We start from the raw sequence: 16,901 nt of genomic DNA on the forward strand, positions 1-16,901 counted from the left end.
GGTGACATAAATGCACAACGGTCACCCTGGCATATCACGAGTGGAGCTTGATATCTCAACAGCTCTAACCCAGAGGCCACTAGCCCATCGGATTCCCAAAGCACCCCTTTTGCCACAATCTGCATGCCAACCAAAATAACCATGGAAGACCTACAGGGCGAAGGAACTTCCCCCAGGCATGCCACTCAAGAAGAGCCAGCTATAGCAGGCACGCATCCCTCAAAGACATGAAAGCACACCTCGACGCCAATCGTAGGCGAGTAAAGATCGTGCGATCACAAGCACACTTGCCACTTGGAGAAGTGTGGCTCCAAGAGCTAGACGCTTGCAAGTTACACTCGTGCTTCACCTACGAGGGCCACGACTACACCCTCCACTACCACATAGCAGTAGCATACATCGCTCTCTAGAACTCGATAGTCGTGGAGGCGCTCAACTTTGTAGGCTTGGGCAAGATAGTTGCTCGTCTCCCATGCCACCTGGACATGACTCTACTGGTGAAATTTCTCAAGAAATATGATAGCAACACCAACATTGGTGTCTTGCGTGATGCAACAGGAAATCCCCACCACTACTAGATCAATCAGGACATGATGCGGACAGCGTTCAACCTGCTAGTGGTGGGGGAGAAATACTCCGAGTAGAAGAAGCTCGACACCATCAAGATGGTTTGTCAGTATGACCACCACAAGTGTAGGGGCCACATCCAATTCACTACAATCCACAAGCCCAAAGTGGAGTGACTAGCAAGAGTCTTGCAATGGCTCACTCAAGTTAAGCACACGGACCATCATCAATCCATTGTGTCCAATATCTTGTTGAGAATGGTGAACCTCCAAAAAATGAACTGGGATGACTACTTCCACAGCCAGATGTGAGATGATCTCAGCACCCACGAGGATGTCATCGGTAATCCCATGTTGTACATGCCAGTCCTCTATTACTTGAAAAGTCAACATTCGCCAGTCGGCTTGGGCCTCGCTGAATAATCTGCCACCCTCCTCACTCCCTCCTCCCCCTTCCTCTTCCTCCCCCTCCCTCCCTCCCTCCTCCACGCCTGCTCCTCCTGCCCTCCCCCTCCCTCCCTCCTCCACGCTTGCTTCTCCTCCCCTCCCCCTCCCTCCTCCACCGCTGCTCCTCCTCCCCCCTCCCTCTTGCTCCTCCCTCCTCCCTCCCTCCTCCTCCATGCCTACTCCTCCTCACGCTCCACACCTGCTGGTCTACCCTCCTTTCCTCCTCTTCAACTATTGGTCCTCCCTCCCCCATCCCTCCTCCTCCTCATCCTCCCTCTTCCTACGTGCTGCTCCTTCAAGCTTGCATCTCCACACCTTCTCCTTCTCTACACTCCTTTAGTCATGGCACCATTCAAGGATGTCTCCAACAAGTACCAGGTTCACTTAGAGTTGGAGGTTGAATATGCAAGCACACGGTCTAGGATTGAGGGGAGCTTCCAAAATCCACAGTCTTCGTTCATAAGGAAAGAAGCATCTCGACCTTTGGGTAGAAGGATCCTTGTATCCTTTAGATCCTGCCAACCAAAAGAGCCCTCCTTTTATACAATGCACATTGAGCTAGTTCAGTTTGTTGGAAATGGACATGTGGGGTTGCTTGGTTATTGCAATCAGTTAAACAATGCTCAGTCAATGGCTATGGAAGCAAGCGAGATGCACAAAGCCCAAGCAGAGATGCTAGCACATTTAAAAATAGCACCATTGTTGCAATGCATAACTCTATGAACCAAGATCTTCAAAGGAAGAACCAAGATCTTCATGATAAAGCCAAAGCATTGGCCTTGGAGCGAAATGCATTGGACTTGGAGCGACATAAATTAGAAGAGTCACTCTGTAAGCTAGCTGAGTCCAAAAAAGGCTTGGAAAGATCTATATACAATCAAGTTCAACGAGCCGTAGAGAAGGAATGAGAGAAGGCAGAAGAGCGAGTGCAAAAGATGAAAGAAACACCTTTGGGATTGAAGGAGAGGAAAAGAAGGTACTTAAATAACATGGATGCATTGGCACCCACTGGTGGTGCTAGAAAGAGGAGAGTCCGGGCTACAAGGTTGGTTATCAAATGTTCCAATGAGAGGGGGTCTCTCATCCTCCCACATGCATGGTGTGTGTGGAAGAGTGTCCCATGTGGGCTAGGCAGGTACACACTCTCAATTTTGTGTGACAACCCTTTGCCTCATTTTTCCACATACATCAACCCCCATATCCCAAGTCTAAGATACTCTTTTGTGCTACATTGTTTGTGACTAAGTTTTTATTGTGTTCTTCTTTAGGAACTTCATGGAAGATGTGATGAGAAGAACGGACAGGGATGATTGTTCATATGCTCTAGCTAGTTTATTGAAGTCAAGTGATATCATTGGGATACTAAGGGACCCAAGACACAAGTGCCTACATGTGCAAGTTGCTGAGGAGGTGATGAAGGACTTCAAGGATATTGTGGATGCAAAGGAGATGCTTGTAGCTTGTGATACTGCTGGTGTAAGTTGTGAAGCTTACACATCTATTTTCAAAACTTTCAAGTCTGCTATTTTGGGAAAGTATAAGAAGTCTACAGTGTCCCTACCCACACCTTGGTCTGTGAGACGTGCACGGCGAGAAACAAACCAATGTGCAAGAGAAATGCTTGGAGGGTACCATTGTGTAAGGGGCACAATGACTTGGAAGAGTTTTAAAAAAAATGGCTTGCAAACCTTTGAGATGAATGCTTTCAACAATGTCTACTTAGATGTTGAGAAACTACAACAAGCAATGGTCAAATTCTATGGCATGAGAGAAGATGGTAAGAGGAAATCCATTATAGCATTGCACTTTACTTAGTTCATTTTATATATCATGTTTATCCTAATGATTTTTCTCTTTTGTTGTACAGATTGCAATGGAAACCAACCACCACACTAGCGACCACTTACCATGCACTACCACCATGTTGTACCATTTGTTGGAGTTTTGTGTGTGATCATCCTCATGAGGTGATTTATTTAGTTAGGGTATGAGTCATGCTTAGTTGCGGTATGCTATCCACGTGGCTTAATTTTCTAACATACACAACATTTTGGAGGAGCACATAATACAAATAGCCTCAAAGAAGTTTTCCAATGGTTCTATTGATGCATGCTACAAAGGTTGCAATGTAAGAAAAAAGTGGCGACACCAAAAGTCAAACTATCACTCAAGATGTACCAAAAAGAAAGAAGAAGGCAAATCTTGGATAGCTCAACTCTTGCACAGAGACATGCGGATTGGAGACAATCAAAGACTTTTGTGAACCACAGGTGGATAAATAGAGCTTAGGATCTTTGTAACAAAATGTACAGCTCTGTAGAGCAAGGTAGTGACTATATTATGTAAAATTTGCAAATTCAATACATGTACACTTAAGTTCCTAGAGTAAGTCAATGGCTATATGATGCAAGGTTTGAAATTCAATACAACTACAGTCAAAAGTAGTTGCTACACTTTGCAAGAGTTTGAAAGCTTACTAACAATACAATGTTTGTTACAATCACTATAGTCAAAATAGTGACTATATGATGCTTGATTTTTGCACTGTACTGAACTAAGTTTTCTCTAGCTAAGATTGAAGGCCCTCTTTGCAACTTTAATTGCTAGCATCTTTTGTAATCTCATCAACAAGACTATCTTGCACCTCTGCCTTTTCATCTGCCACATGCTGCCTCTCTTGTTGTTGAATTGGATTGTCTTCTTTAGATTGAATGGCTTTATGCGCTAAAGCTGGCTATCTAAACCTGATAAGATGGTGTTTTCCATGAACATCTAAGTTTAGAGGGCTTGTAATGCCACGTCAATGGCATAGGCAGTGAAAGCAAGATTATATCTTGCCGTAGAGCAGATCTTGCCACGATAGTAACCAAAAATATTGTAAGCAGAGATTTTTTCTACAAGAATGATCTTCACATTGCTTTGAGTAGGTTGCCTTTTTGAGCTCTCTGATTTGGCCCTCCTTGCTCCTTTCTTAAAGGGGTCTAGTTCCACATTTCTTTGAGTAGGTCATCTTTTTGAGCTCCCTGATTGCAATCCCGGCCCTCCTTGGTCCCTTCTTGAAGGGGGTTGGTTCCTCCCTTTAGGGGGCCAGACCCTCCCTTCATGGTGCTTCCTCTTTCTTTACTTTGAGCTCCATGGTTGCAGGCTCATCCCTTCTTACTTTTTTCCTAAAGGGGGCTGGTTTCTCCCTTCAAGCTCCTTTTCTTTATAGTTAGGCTTCTTCAATTCAAGCTCCTTGTCTTTTGCAAATTTTGTCCAAATGGCAAATTAAGATGTAGCATCTACTTTCTCACTATGGATAGCTGTAGCGGGCAGGCACATTTGATCTGTCCAAGACTCTTTGTGATACATAGTTTGTTCTCCTTGAATAAATAGCCATCCCTGATGTGGTAGGCATGATGGGTGCCTCCATCTTTCAAATGTGCCCATGGCTAAGTAAAATCAGCATCTCCCTCATAGAATTCTTTAAGGGCTGTTAGCTCATCATGATAGGGAATTGAAATATGGTGAAGCCGTGGTCTACGAGAAAGGACATCAGCCACTACATTCTCTTTTCCAGGAGTATATTGTATCTGAAAATGAAATGATTGCAGAAAGGTAGACCATTTCATATGTCTCTCTCTGATCAGAGGTTGACTTAGAAAATATTTAAGACTTTCATGATCAGTTTTTACAAAAAAATCTATCCCTAAAAGATAATGTTTCCAAAGTTTAAGAGCATGAATTACAGCTAAGAGTTCTTTTTCATAGATATCATAATGAAGTTCAGCATCTCTTAGCCGTCGGCTTTCAAAGGCCTCAGCATGACCATCCTAGGTAAGAGAAGCCTACAAACAAGGAGAAAGCATAAGCCTACAAACAAGAAGAAAGAGGAGGAAGAGAAATACAAAAAAGAGAAGAGGTGAGTCTTCTTTCTTTTACCAAAGCTCGTTTTTTGTCCTTAACCTCTGAAAATCAAGCATGAAAACTAGCACATAGCCTTAGAAATACAAGGAAAAATATGCTTCAACACTCACAAAACGAAATCTCACAAAAAATGAACCTACATTGCTTAAAGAGACTCACCTTCTTGAAAAACTTCTTTTCACACAAGCAGAGAGGGAGTAAGGTGGAGAGGGAGCACAAGTGTTAAGAGAGGGGTTGGGTAGGGGTGAGGAGTGGAGAATAGAGAGGAGGAAAGCAAGGTCGTCGAATATAAGATAGGAGGAGAGATTTTTGCTTATCTCGCAATAAAGATGTCAAAGATAGCATCGCGTAGGGTTTTGGGTTTAAGCTCCCAGCGTCACTATATAGCGACGCTGGTTAGTCACTATATAGCGATGTTTATATCCAAAAAGCATCGCTATATAGCGACTGAATAGGAAAAAGCGTCGCTATATAGCGATGAAACAGGGCAAAGTGTCGCTATATAGCAACAGTTCAGGGCACTTATTGTTAAAAGAGAGAAAAGAAGCTCATGGGTGGCTATTTTTCGGATCTTAGTAGATTTCCTTGTAGCTCATGTTGTGATTTTAGAAGTGTGCAGATGGAAGGGACGAGTGGAAGCTCGTCAGATGATGCGCCAATGCCCGGGAGCACAGAGTGGCTTACGGAGAGGTTGTATTATCATTGCACTCATTGCAAGCGAGAAGTACGACATCAACATCGTATTATCATGCACCACTTGCAGATGTATGGGGAGGAGCCCGAACCAGTACCCACTGTTGGTGTTGCACGTGGTGATGGATCATCGCTAAGTCAATGCTATTTTGAGTGGACGGTTAATATTGGATACCATTGTGACACGAAACCTTGAGACAAGATCTTATATTTACATGAAATCTTGAAATAGGATGAGGAGGGTGGCAAGGGTGCACATATACCTTCACACTTTGAGCAAGACTATAGTCTCCCAGATGATGACGAGGGTATGGTGGACATGATGGATTCTATTTTTAGGGACACTACATCACATGTACATGTGATGTTAGAGTCTGAGGTCAAAATGCAAGAGTTGCAATCAACATAGTTGTACGAGGGTTCTAAGATGTCTAAACTACGGGCTTGTCTCTCAATCTTGAATCTGCAAGCAAAGTATGGGTGGTCGGATGCAAGTGTCTCGGCCTTAATGAGGTTAGCTCCCACATTAATTATCTCATTATTTGGATATTGTTTATTTTGAGAATCATCATGTATGTTTGAGAATCATCATTATTCGAAGCTGTTTGAATTGTGACTCTCTTTTATCCTTCTCTCTTTTATCCTCTCTTTTTCGTCTCTTTTCTCTCTTATCTCCTCTCTTTTTCTCTCTTTTTTCTCCTCTCTTTTCCTCTCTTTTCTCCTCTCTTTCCTTCTCTTTTTTTCTCTCTTTTATTCCCACTTTTTCTCTTTTCATTTCTCTCTTTTTCTCTCTTATCTCCTCTTTTTTTCTCTCTTATCTCCTCTCTTTTCTCCTTTTTCTCCTCTCTTTTCCTCTCTTTTCTCCTCTCTTTCCTCCTCTCTTTTCTCCCACGTGAAGCTTCAATAGCCTATTATTGAGCAAACAGATACAGACTTTTGTCACTCTAATTCAAAGAATGCAGGAGTCTATAAATGTTTGCTCAATGTCAGGTTGTAGGATTCTAAGCTTGCTCAATGTCTTATAGGTATTCTAAGCTGTAGGATTAGTGTACCGAATCATCATTATTCAAAGCCTATGTATGATTTGTGATAGGTTGCTCGAGAAGATGTTGCCTGCACCAAATACCATGCCCGCATCAAGAGATAAAGCGAAGAAGATGCTAACAACAGTGGGTATGGATTATGATACCATCCATGCTTGCTGTAATCATTGTATTCTCTTTCGTCGTGAGCATGGAGATTTGGCTAGTTGTCCAAAGTGTGGGGAACAACGATGTAGAGATGACTTGCAGATACTGGTAAAGGTCTTGAGACACTTTCCCATCATTGCAAGAATATAGCACATGTTCCAATGCAAATCCATAGTGAAGTTGATGACATGGCATGCATCTTATCGGTCCACTAATGACACATTGAGGATTCCTGCAAATTGTGCAGCTTGGAAGCACATAGACAATCAGTGGTCAGACTTTGCGAGGGAGCCACGCAACGTACATCTTGGGCTCGCCATGGACGGCATGAATCCTTTCGGGTTACGCTCGACATCTTGGTCGACATGGCCCATAGTCTTGGTGAATTACAATATCCCACCATGGCTAACAATAAAGAAGGGCACCTCATGCTTGCACCTCTTGTGCGAGGGAAGTACAAGGCCAAAAATATGGACGTATACATGGCTTTTTTGATAGAGGAGTTACAGATCTTTTGGAGAGGAGTGCAGGTCTTTGATATTTCCAGAGCTCCTAGACATACCAATGATATTTTGGTCAGGGGTAGACACACCAATGATATTTTGGTCAGGGGTATCTTGATGTGGACCATGCATGATACCCAGGATATGGAGAGTGCGCATGACTTCTTTGTTGCTTTGATAGTTCATCCTACCAATTACAATAAAAGGGTGCTTACAAGAAGATGTTAGAAATGCTATATTCAAGATCAGTGGTATTGTGAGGTATGTTTACTATCAAATCGCATTGAGTGCATTTTCTTCAATTTAAGTTGAATAATCTATAGATTGATTATGAATATATCTTACATGGGCATGTGAAATAGGTAGATATCTCAAAAAGAGATCTCCATATCGAGCATTGAGAAGGCTAGGGTGGAATCCATCGAAGCCGTATGCTTGCTTGAGAAGCATTTTCCCTCAAGCATTATGACAACTCAAGTGCACTTGCTTGTGCACATACTTGATGAGGTGGCCATTGTAGGTACCGTTCATAGTCAGTGGATGTTTTTTCTTGAGAAGTTTATGAAAACTTTGAAGAGATTTGTAAGACAAAGAGCAAGACTAGAAGCAAGCATGGCAGAGGGATGGCTTGTGCAAGAGTCATTAGTATATATCACGAAGTTTCTTGCATCCACGTATGCCGCAAGCTTGGCATAACAAGGATGATGATCGCATCGTTGGCGAGGTTCCCCAAGGAAAAGGGATTGAAAGAAAGATGAGCGAAGAGCAAATGGAGAATTCAATAAGTTTTGTATCCTCAATAGCAAGGAGATGCAAAAGTGGATTGAGAGATATGAAGCGGCCAAAGCAGAAAGAATAAATGCAAGGATGAGATTCATAGTAATGTATAGGCAATCGCAACTATATCCACGGCGGGATCTCACCCTTCTCCCCACTCACATGTCACTTGATTGGCTACAACTGGCTCTATGTAAAGCCAAACGCGATGGAGAGACAATAAACGAGCACGAGCGAGAGTTATCATCTGGATGTATGATGCATGTAAGTTTCTTACCTCTTGATGTAATTAAGTAATTATTTGTGACAATATACGCTATAAAATAGATGCATCTTCATTGTTTTAATGATGCTCTTTTACAGTATAAAAAGTACAATGCATTATGGTTATATGGACGACATTTTCATGTGGAACGCATCGATTCAAAGAGAGTCATGTATGATTATGGAGTCATAGCTAACTTCACACAAGATAGCCGAGCAAGTGCTTCAGATACCAACCTTCTCTCCTCACAATTGGATTATTGTGGAACCATACGCAAAATCTATGAAATTGCTTTTAGATGATTTAGTATTTTCATTCTTGATGTAAAATGGTTTAGAACTATTTACAACGATCCCCATGCGACAGTGAGAAAAGACAGTAGCGGTTTCTTTGCAATAGACTCCACCAAACTTTGGACCGATGAAAGTGATACTTTTGTTCTTCCCGAGAATTGTGAGCAGGTGCATACTAATGATTTAATTAATCGAAGCTTTCGTTTTTAAAGATCCATTGATACATGTACTTTAGCATAATTTCATATATATAATTGATGGCATTTGGCACCCATCTTCAATATAGGTGGTTTTTCATCCGGATCGTTCTGATCCAAGATGGTGGTACGTGATCCAAGTTGCACCACGAAGTAAGCAAATTTTTGAAGATAGATATATGGATATGGAGATGCCACTACCAATGCTGGATCCAATGATCCAGATGGATCTAGCAAAGAAGATGAAGATCACAATATGAGCCAAGAGGAAGATGCACATAATGACATTGTACGGGAGGAAGATGGAGATCACGATATTGAGGAAGAAGATGACAATCATCAAGAATCACCACACTTTATTGAAGAAGATAATCAAGTACTCTTAGGTGAACGTACGATGCTAGAGTACGATGATGATATAGGAGATCAACTCAATATAGAGTTAGAGATAGACTTGTTTGGCGCGTTAGACTTGGCTCATGATGAAGCCATTGATGTAAATGCTATCTCAAACTTGGACATGAATATATGAGCTTCAAAGGCTTGATGTACATGCTCTTGTACTTTTATTCTCTTAAAGGATCAAACATATATGAAAATGAAAAAAAATATGTCATTAGGAAAAACTATCTTTTAAGGTCGATATGGGAAAAAAAACTCTCTATAAAACATTACTATAGGAAACTCTCAGTTTCGCTATATAACGACCATTACCAATGTGATAAGGGTCGCTATGTAACGACTTTAGGCAAGTGTCGCTATAGTGATGCTTACCTAAAGTCTATAGCGACGCTTGCCTAAAGTCGCTACATAGCGACCCTTAACAAAGCCTGCTTCCAATACCGACGATTAGTGCCCCACGCACGCTAAACGTCGTTACTTAAGCATCGCAATAGGGTCCGTGTGTAGTAGTGTTTGTATGCTACACATCTCACTATTTTTTCTATGAGACACTTTAGTATCATTACACAAGGTGTCTTAACGACATAACTTCTAATCAAAAGCTGATATCTTATGTATGTTTGGAGGTTTTGGAAAGTTCTGATATCTTGTATATATTTACATATCACAGTTTTAGAAATAGAGATGATGATTGAGGAGGCTTATGCCCACATAGATTTTAGCTTGCACTTGAAAGCTAGGGTCGAGTCCAGGGCCCTCATGGTCATTTATCCACATCCATTAGTTGTTGAGGGTGTGGGTGGTCTGCCTCTAAAGGCTGGTGACTACAGCCACTACTCCAGCTTGTGGCTTTCCTTTTGATACTCAGGCATTCGAGGTGTTTGGATTACAATGCTGCCACATATATCACTATCGCTGCTTTGTTCATGTAGCCACCTTTGGTGCTTCCCCCATTTTGTAGGCCACTAGCCATCCACACCACCAATATCATAGTCATTACAAGGGCCTTATGCCTAGCTCTTGGATTGTATCTATATTGGAGTACATCCCACTATAGCTAGTCTGAGGTGACACTCTCTACTTTTCCAAAGCTAAGTTATTTAGTTGAACTTTTGTGAATGTGGAGCAAGATGCCAAAGGAGAGGATATTGGAAAGAAGAGAGAAAAAATTTCCAATTGTAAATGATTTGCTATGCTTATTCCTTTAAGGAGATGTTAAGGAAAGGCATCTACATCAACTTTTGCAAGCACTTTTACAAGATAGTCCTTAGCAATCAGCAGCAAGCTTGAGATGTCGATATTTTGCCTCACCTTGTTAAATGGTTTAGTTGTTGAGGGCCCTTGATGGAGAAGGCCAAGTCATCCCTTGGGATGGCGATTTTGCATGCATCGAGTACGCTTCAATTCTAAGTGAAAAACTTTGGAGCTTCGTTGAGGAAACGATGTGCATCCCATCAAAAATTTGTGGACTTGTTGATAAAGGCTTCCAATATGGATGAGGGTCAAAACCGTGGTTGAAACATGCTAATCCAAGGTGGAATTAATCAAGACGAACATGTTGTCGACTATGAGAACATAAGTCCTCACTACAAGTCCATTAGAGAAAAGGGCCACTTAGAGTCTTGTACGAAGAGAGAGAGAGAGAGGGCAACAACAAATAGGCTAGGAAATGTCGTGTCATTGTGAAATGGAGAGAGAGAGCAATATCAAATAGGAAATGTGAGTGTCATTGTGCAATGTGAAAGCTTAGCCCAGCCTAGATTATATATTGAAGTATTTATGATTATATATACATATATAATATATAAATGTGTGTATATATCTCTAGAGATATATACAGCATCAAATCACAATCAACCAGGATCAAAGGATTGCATGTGAGAGTTATGGGGACAGTGATGATGAAAGAAGCAGACGATGATGATGGATACAATTATGTGGTGTGGGGAAACCATGAGTGAAGGTCTCCTTCTTTACTTGTGGTAGCTAGGGCTGTTTTTTCTGATAGTATAGGCAATAGGTAGGCTATGGAGCAATGGGAGAGCCCAATTGTTCTTTCAAAGATACTCTTCACACGATCATCTCTCCTTGTAAGTTCTTCTTGTGTAGACTCTATTGACGACACTAATTGTAAGTTCTTCTTGGGTAGACTCTATAGTCTTATCATATGAGTACTTATCTTATCATATGTTCTATAATACTACTACTGATAGATGGTCATCTACATGCATCATGATCTGGAGCTCCACCACCACCCCTCCCCTTCAACTTCTCAAGTGTTCCCCACTGCATTTTTGGCTGCTGCTGCCTCTGTTTCTTCTCCTGGTCTATCTGGGTCTTCCCCGTTGATTTAGGCAGACTTTGCTCCCTTTGTCCTACTGGGTTTCTACCACAGCTGAGAGTTAGCTGAGCTCACCATGTCTCCAAAACTCACCTGCTAAAAACCAGGAAACACACACACACTTGTCCCCCCTCTCTCTCTCTCTCTGTCTGTGTCTGTTTTTTTCCTAGAGGTTGTTGGCCTCGGTTGACTCTCTGTTGGATGAGAGTTTCCATACATCCCATTCTCTCTTTCCTCGTCGCTATCTATCGCAAGTGAAAGCCGGAATTTTCTTTTGAGCTGCCTCTCTTCGCTTGTTCCGATTAGTACATGGAACGCGTCGCCTTTCAGCTTTCTCCTCTGCTCCTCTGCTCGTATTACCAGCTACATTTGTTGCTTGCGCTTTCTGACTAGGTATTCATTGATATATCGCTCGCCTTACTCATTTGTCATCCTTCGTCCAGTGTAATGAGGTTGTTTTGCCTTGTGTGCAGCTAGCTAAGGTGGTGTTAAGCATATCACCTTGTTGTAGCCTCGTGCTCCACCAGCGCGATTGAGAAAACAGAAGGCGTTCGTTGGAACCTCGCTTTGTCCTCCGGGGTTGCTTCAAGCGGAGGCTTGCGGACTTTTGCTCCAGTCCACCAGCAAAATAGCGAAGCTCTAATGGACATCGATCCAGGATCCTTTCAGACAGATTTTCTGGGGTCTCCCGTTGTATTTGGAGCAGCCAGGACGACTGCCGTGGACAGCTTACAGGCGCCTGGGGGTTTGATGCGATATCATTCAGCCCCCAGTTCAATGCTTGCAAGTCTTGTTGACGACGACTTTTTTCCCCGCGATGGCAGCGCTTTTGCTGAGATTGAAGAATCGGAGTTTGCTCCGTTTCTTTCTGATGATTTAGGTTCGTCCACGTCTATATGTGATTCAAGGCCCTCTCACCAAACCGATAAAGTTCGAGCAGGCTCTATGGCGATCAAGGAGCAGCATCATCCAAATCCTAGCAGAAAGATTGCTCAACAAGCCCACTGCATGGTGGCCGGAGGTAGCAGTCTAACAGAAGATGTCAACCGAGTGCCGCTCTCTGCAATTTTCGAGAATGCATTAGAAGAGTCCATAGATAGTTTTTGTAGTCCCTCAATGCCAGTGACAGGCATCCAGCAAGCGGCACAATCTGGCCATCGGAACAGAACGGACTCTAGCTCGCAAACCCAATTGCTAGCATCAGGTTGTAACTTTAGTAGGCTGTCTCAAGCTAAGAGTAATCTAATCCGACACAGCAGTTCGCCTGCTGATTTTCTCTCAAGGTTGATCATGGAAGAAAGCAGCGAGCAGCCCACTCCAGGCTCGTATATGCAAAATACACTTGAGGTTATGCCTGAAGACAACACAAGCAGGAAAGGTTTTTCCGTTGGATCAGTTGGGACAGTACCAAGCTTGTCTGTGAGGGATACCTTCAGTGGGGTTAACAGCATGGGGAAGGCTAATGACGATCTGGTTGTAGCGGGTGGGGGTCTGGAATCACCATCTGGGTTAAAGAGAAGTGGGCTAGTACGACAGAGTAGCTCCCCTGCAGGACTCCTATCGCAATTGTCGCTTGATGGCATTTCGGCTGTAGGCGAAAAGTTGTCCATGTCTTCTTCATCAGGGAACTCTTCTGAGGAAGGCGCATTAGGAGCATCCCTCTTTGCGAACTATGCAGTTGGTGGCTGGGATGAGGGTGGAACAGGCACGGCAGTGCAGAATTTTGCAGTATTTGGACAAAGGAAAAGAGGAAGGCACATTGAAGCCAAATTGCTTCAAGGCTTGTCAGTGGCAGACTCACTTGTAAGCTCCTGAACAGCCAGAGTGAACGTGTGAAAGGTCCTGGAAGGCGCCGTGCTTCTATTCTTTCTTTACTTGGAATGCGCATAATTGTGACCGAGACGTAATCTAAAATGACATCGACTCTTGCTATGTGCAGCAAAGGCGTACAGCAGACCATAACTCTTCTCCACCAAATCACGTTAGCATTCCTGCTACAACAAGCCCAGGGAGCGCTGTAAGCATGGAGAGATCTATGATGGATGCGGTCCCTTGCAGAGCTCGGGCAAAAAGAGGTTGTGCTACCCATCCACGCAGTATTGCAGAGCGGGTCAGTTTTTAAACTACATGCTCGGTCCATTGCCCTTCTTTCATAACTTGAGTCCCGCTTATGGCTGATCTCTTGGACTGCGTAGGTTAGGAGGACAAAAATTAGCGAACGCATGAGAAAGCTACAAGAGCTTGTACCAAATATGGACAAGGTAAAATCTCTCTCCCAAAGTGCTATTTGACATGAGTAATAACATGCTCAGTTTTCTTGGTAAATCTTACCACGTCATTTTTGGGAGAAAGCTACCTGGACATTGTGTGGTATCTGTTTCATAAGATCAGGCTGCATGGAATCATGCTCGTCCCGAGTAGAGAAGGAAGCTAGGGGGTAAGTGGGGGCATCAGACTTGTGGCCTTATTTTTTGGCATCCAACTTTGATCTGTAGTTCTGTGTTTAAGTGCTTGCAATCAGTTCAATGTGGTTTGTGACACGAATCTAAACTGTGTTCTCTCTCTGGATTTTCAATGTCATTCACTAGATTTTCAATGTTCTGTTTTATAGTAGTAGGTAATGAAGCTTGTAAATGCAAAAACTTGACTGCAAGAGGACCTTTATACTCAATGTTCAGACAGGACCATTTGTTAAAAGACTTTTGGAAAATAGTTTCTTCATTTTCACCACCTCTAGATAATAGCGTACACATGCACTGGAGTGAAGGAGATCTTGGGGTCAGGGCATAGCGCATGATCTGCTGCTCAGGGTCAAGTCCCTGCGCTATTGTCCATGCAACCTTGTCAGATTTCATACCGATTGAATTTGGCTTGTAGCGTTCCATAATCCATTTTTAGGAGCAAGAAATTATGTTAATGTCTTACGACTGACTTTATCATGCATTTTTTAGAAGCAGCAGCCTTAGCTTGTCCGTGAAGTTTATGCTGCTGCCTTACAATTTATGCTGAAGGGAAAACAGTTTTTACCATATCTCATTCTGATTCTTTCTTACGTTTGTATTTGAAATGGGGCTTATCTTGAAATGGTGGTTTTTAATTCAAAGGTACACTCGATTGCAGAATTCTCCGTATCTTTTATTGTAGGGATCCCTCACATACCCTTCCACATTTGGCTTTTTAGAGCAAACTCTTAATTTTGAGAATCAATTGCTCACATAGCCCCATGTTTGATTTGTGCAGCAAACTAACACTGCTGAAATGCTTGATGAAGCTGTTGAGTATGTGAAGTTCCTTCAACGTCAGGTTCAGGTATCATTTTATATGTTTGAAATTATCCTTTACCTCACAAGGTTCACTGTTGTCAGGGAGGGGTCTAAGGCATATGCTGATGTGTTATTCTTCCCACATGGTTCCCAACATGAGCAGGAATTGTCAGAAAACCAACCAAATTGTAATGGAATGTGCCACCAAAAAGGCAAAGCTCCTCTGGAGGTGTAGAAGAATTACTGCGTATATTGCAGATCTGCATGTTATCAGGTTTGTTGGATGTTATCATGACTCAGATGTGACTGTCTTCTGGCACATTTTGGTGAAAATACTGAATGGAGTAGGCATGACTGCAATTTTACACATTAAGTAGTGATATATGTTGTACAATATGTTCTGGGTTTCCTTGGGTGCCACAGAACTGAAGATGTTTTAGTGTGCTAGCCTTCACCTTTGTTATGTCTACCCTTCCTGCCAGGACACATGATACATTACAGCTTTGGTGAATACTAGGTACTGCAGCATCAGATGTGAGGATGCAAAAATGCATGTGTGTCAGTGGTGTCCCCTGCGTTCATTGGTACTCATTGGCATCCATGGTACATACACATTTGATCTGTGAGTCTGAATGTACATCATGTAATTCCAGGAGGATAAACTTCAGCTTATGACTAGGTTGGGGGAGGACAGATCCAACTAGTGTGGAAGGGGTTCATAATGTATTAAAAGTCATCTGGAGCATCAGGGGTGTGATATAATGAGAGGGTACTACATATAGCACACCATACCAATGTACTACATATAGCACACCATAACAGTCCAATGTATGACTATGCGTAACAGTCCCTCCAACTGCTCCTCCATGAGTAAGAACCTCCCCCCCCCCCCCCCCCTCTCTCTCTCTCTCTCTCTCTCTCTCTCTCTCTCTCTCCCAACACCGGAAGACTGAACAATGGTCTCTCTCCCTTTTGTACTTCAGTATTAGGGCAGCCCTCTCGGCATGACTACCTAAGAGCAAGGTGCTCCTCTCTCTCTCTCTCTCTCTCTCTCTCTCTGTGTTCACCCTGAACTCTAGTGCGGCTGCAGCCTTAACTCCTTTAGTATTATAACAGCAGCCCACTGGGAGTATTGCTAATAATGCGTTCTTTAAAGAATAATAGAGCTGCATAAACTCTGTTGTATTATAAATTACATGACAAAATATGAAGAGGGGAGAGGAGAAGAGTGGAGATGAGGAGAGAGGGCACAGCTAGAGAGCACACCACAAATGACTAACTGTACACTAGATTTAGTGAAAAAATAGAATATATACAAACCCATTTAGGATTAGGGTTAGGGCTAGGGGATCTAACCCTTTCCTTTATAGCACTCTATAAGGTTAGTGCAATGCACATATGATCATGTGATGGTGCTATGCACATATGATCACATGATGTTGAGCGTGAACTCTCAACACCTTCCCTCAAGATCAACATCATGAAGTAGGCCTTCCCTCAAGATGATGATTCTGGGGAATCAAAGAAGGACTGAGCATTACATTTCATCACTCCCCTTTAATGGGAATGTCCTTTCTCTGTGTCAATCTAAGAGCTAGTCGGTGTTTCTCGAATAGACATTCTCTTTGCTATCACAATGTTACAGTGTGATGTCACCAAGTAACACTCTTTCTCTGATGAAATGCTCTCTGACATCAATGTGCTTTGTCCTGGAGTGATATACTAGATTATTGGCCAATGCGTGAGCTGATTGATTATCACAGTATATTGTTGTTGGCTTTGACTCATTACTTTTATCAAAGTAATCTATTTCTGACAATAGTCTTTTGAGCCATATAGCCTCACATGCACCTGTAGTGAGTGCTGTATATTCTGCTTCAGTCGAAGATAAAAACAGTTGGTTGTTTGTTTGACAACCATGATATAGCACCTTGATCAAGAAAAAATACATATCCCTGTGTCGATCTCTTGGTCTCATGATCTCTGGCATAGTCACTGTTACACTATCCATGCAATCGTGGATGACTTCCTCTGTATTCTATCCCAATCTGTCTTGTA

The 16,901-nt window shown here is 42.6% G+C and overlaps 1 protein-coding gene across 4 annotated transcripts; it reads left to right on the top strand.

Moving 5' to 3' along the window:
* The first annotated feature begins 11,782 nt into the window (after positions 1-11,782).
* On the top strand, positions 11,783-15,636 carry LOC147898098 (uncharacterized). Of its 4 annotated transcripts, none has more exons than XM_087379813.1 (7): positions 11,783-11,973; positions 12,054-13,383; positions 13,520-13,690; positions 13,776-13,841; positions 14,821-14,889; positions 15,007-15,117; positions 15,326-15,636. In XM_087379813.1, exons 2-6 carry the CDS (start codon positions 12,223-12,225, stop codon positions 15,076-15,078), a joined length of 1,539 nt encoding a protein of 512 aa, XP_087235939.1. In that variant the 5' UTR covers positions 11,783-11,973; positions 12,054-12,222; the 3' UTR covers positions 15,079-15,117; positions 15,326-15,636. The 4 variants fall into 4 exon arrangements, with proteins under 4 accessions (XP_087235939.1, XP_087235940.1, XP_087235941.1 ...); XM_087379814.1 differs by having other exon boundaries at positions 15,361-15,636; XM_087379815.1 differs by having other exon boundaries at positions 15,370-15,636.
* The last annotated feature ends 1,265 nt before the right edge of the window (positions 15,637-16,901 follow it).

The sequence above is a fragment of the Dipteris shenzhenensis genome, chromosome 9 (genome assembly GCF_047967505.1).
Source record: "Dipteris shenzhenensis isolate YYH24624 ecotype China chromosome 9, Dip_SZ_1.0, whole genome shotgun sequence".
Classification (NCBI taxonomy): Eukaryota; Viridiplantae; Streptophyta; class Polypodiopsida; order Gleicheniales; family Dipteridaceae; genus Dipteris; species Dipteris shenzhenensis.

Excerpts from the sequence above, each read along its gene's own strand:
- LOC147898098 (XM_087379812.1), top strand. The coding sequence starts at position 12,223 with ATGGACATCGATCCAGGATCCTTTCAGACAGATTTTCTGGGGTCTCCC. Across the intron at positions 13,691-13,775 it reads CACGCAGTATTGCAGAGCGG|GTTAGGAGGACAAAAATTAG; the intron begins GTCAGTTTTTAA and ends TGGACTGCGTAG. Across the intron at positions 14,890-15,006 it reads TCCTTCAACGTCAGGTTCAG|GAATTGTCAGAAAACCAACC; the intron begins GTATCATTTTAT and ends CAACATGAGCAG.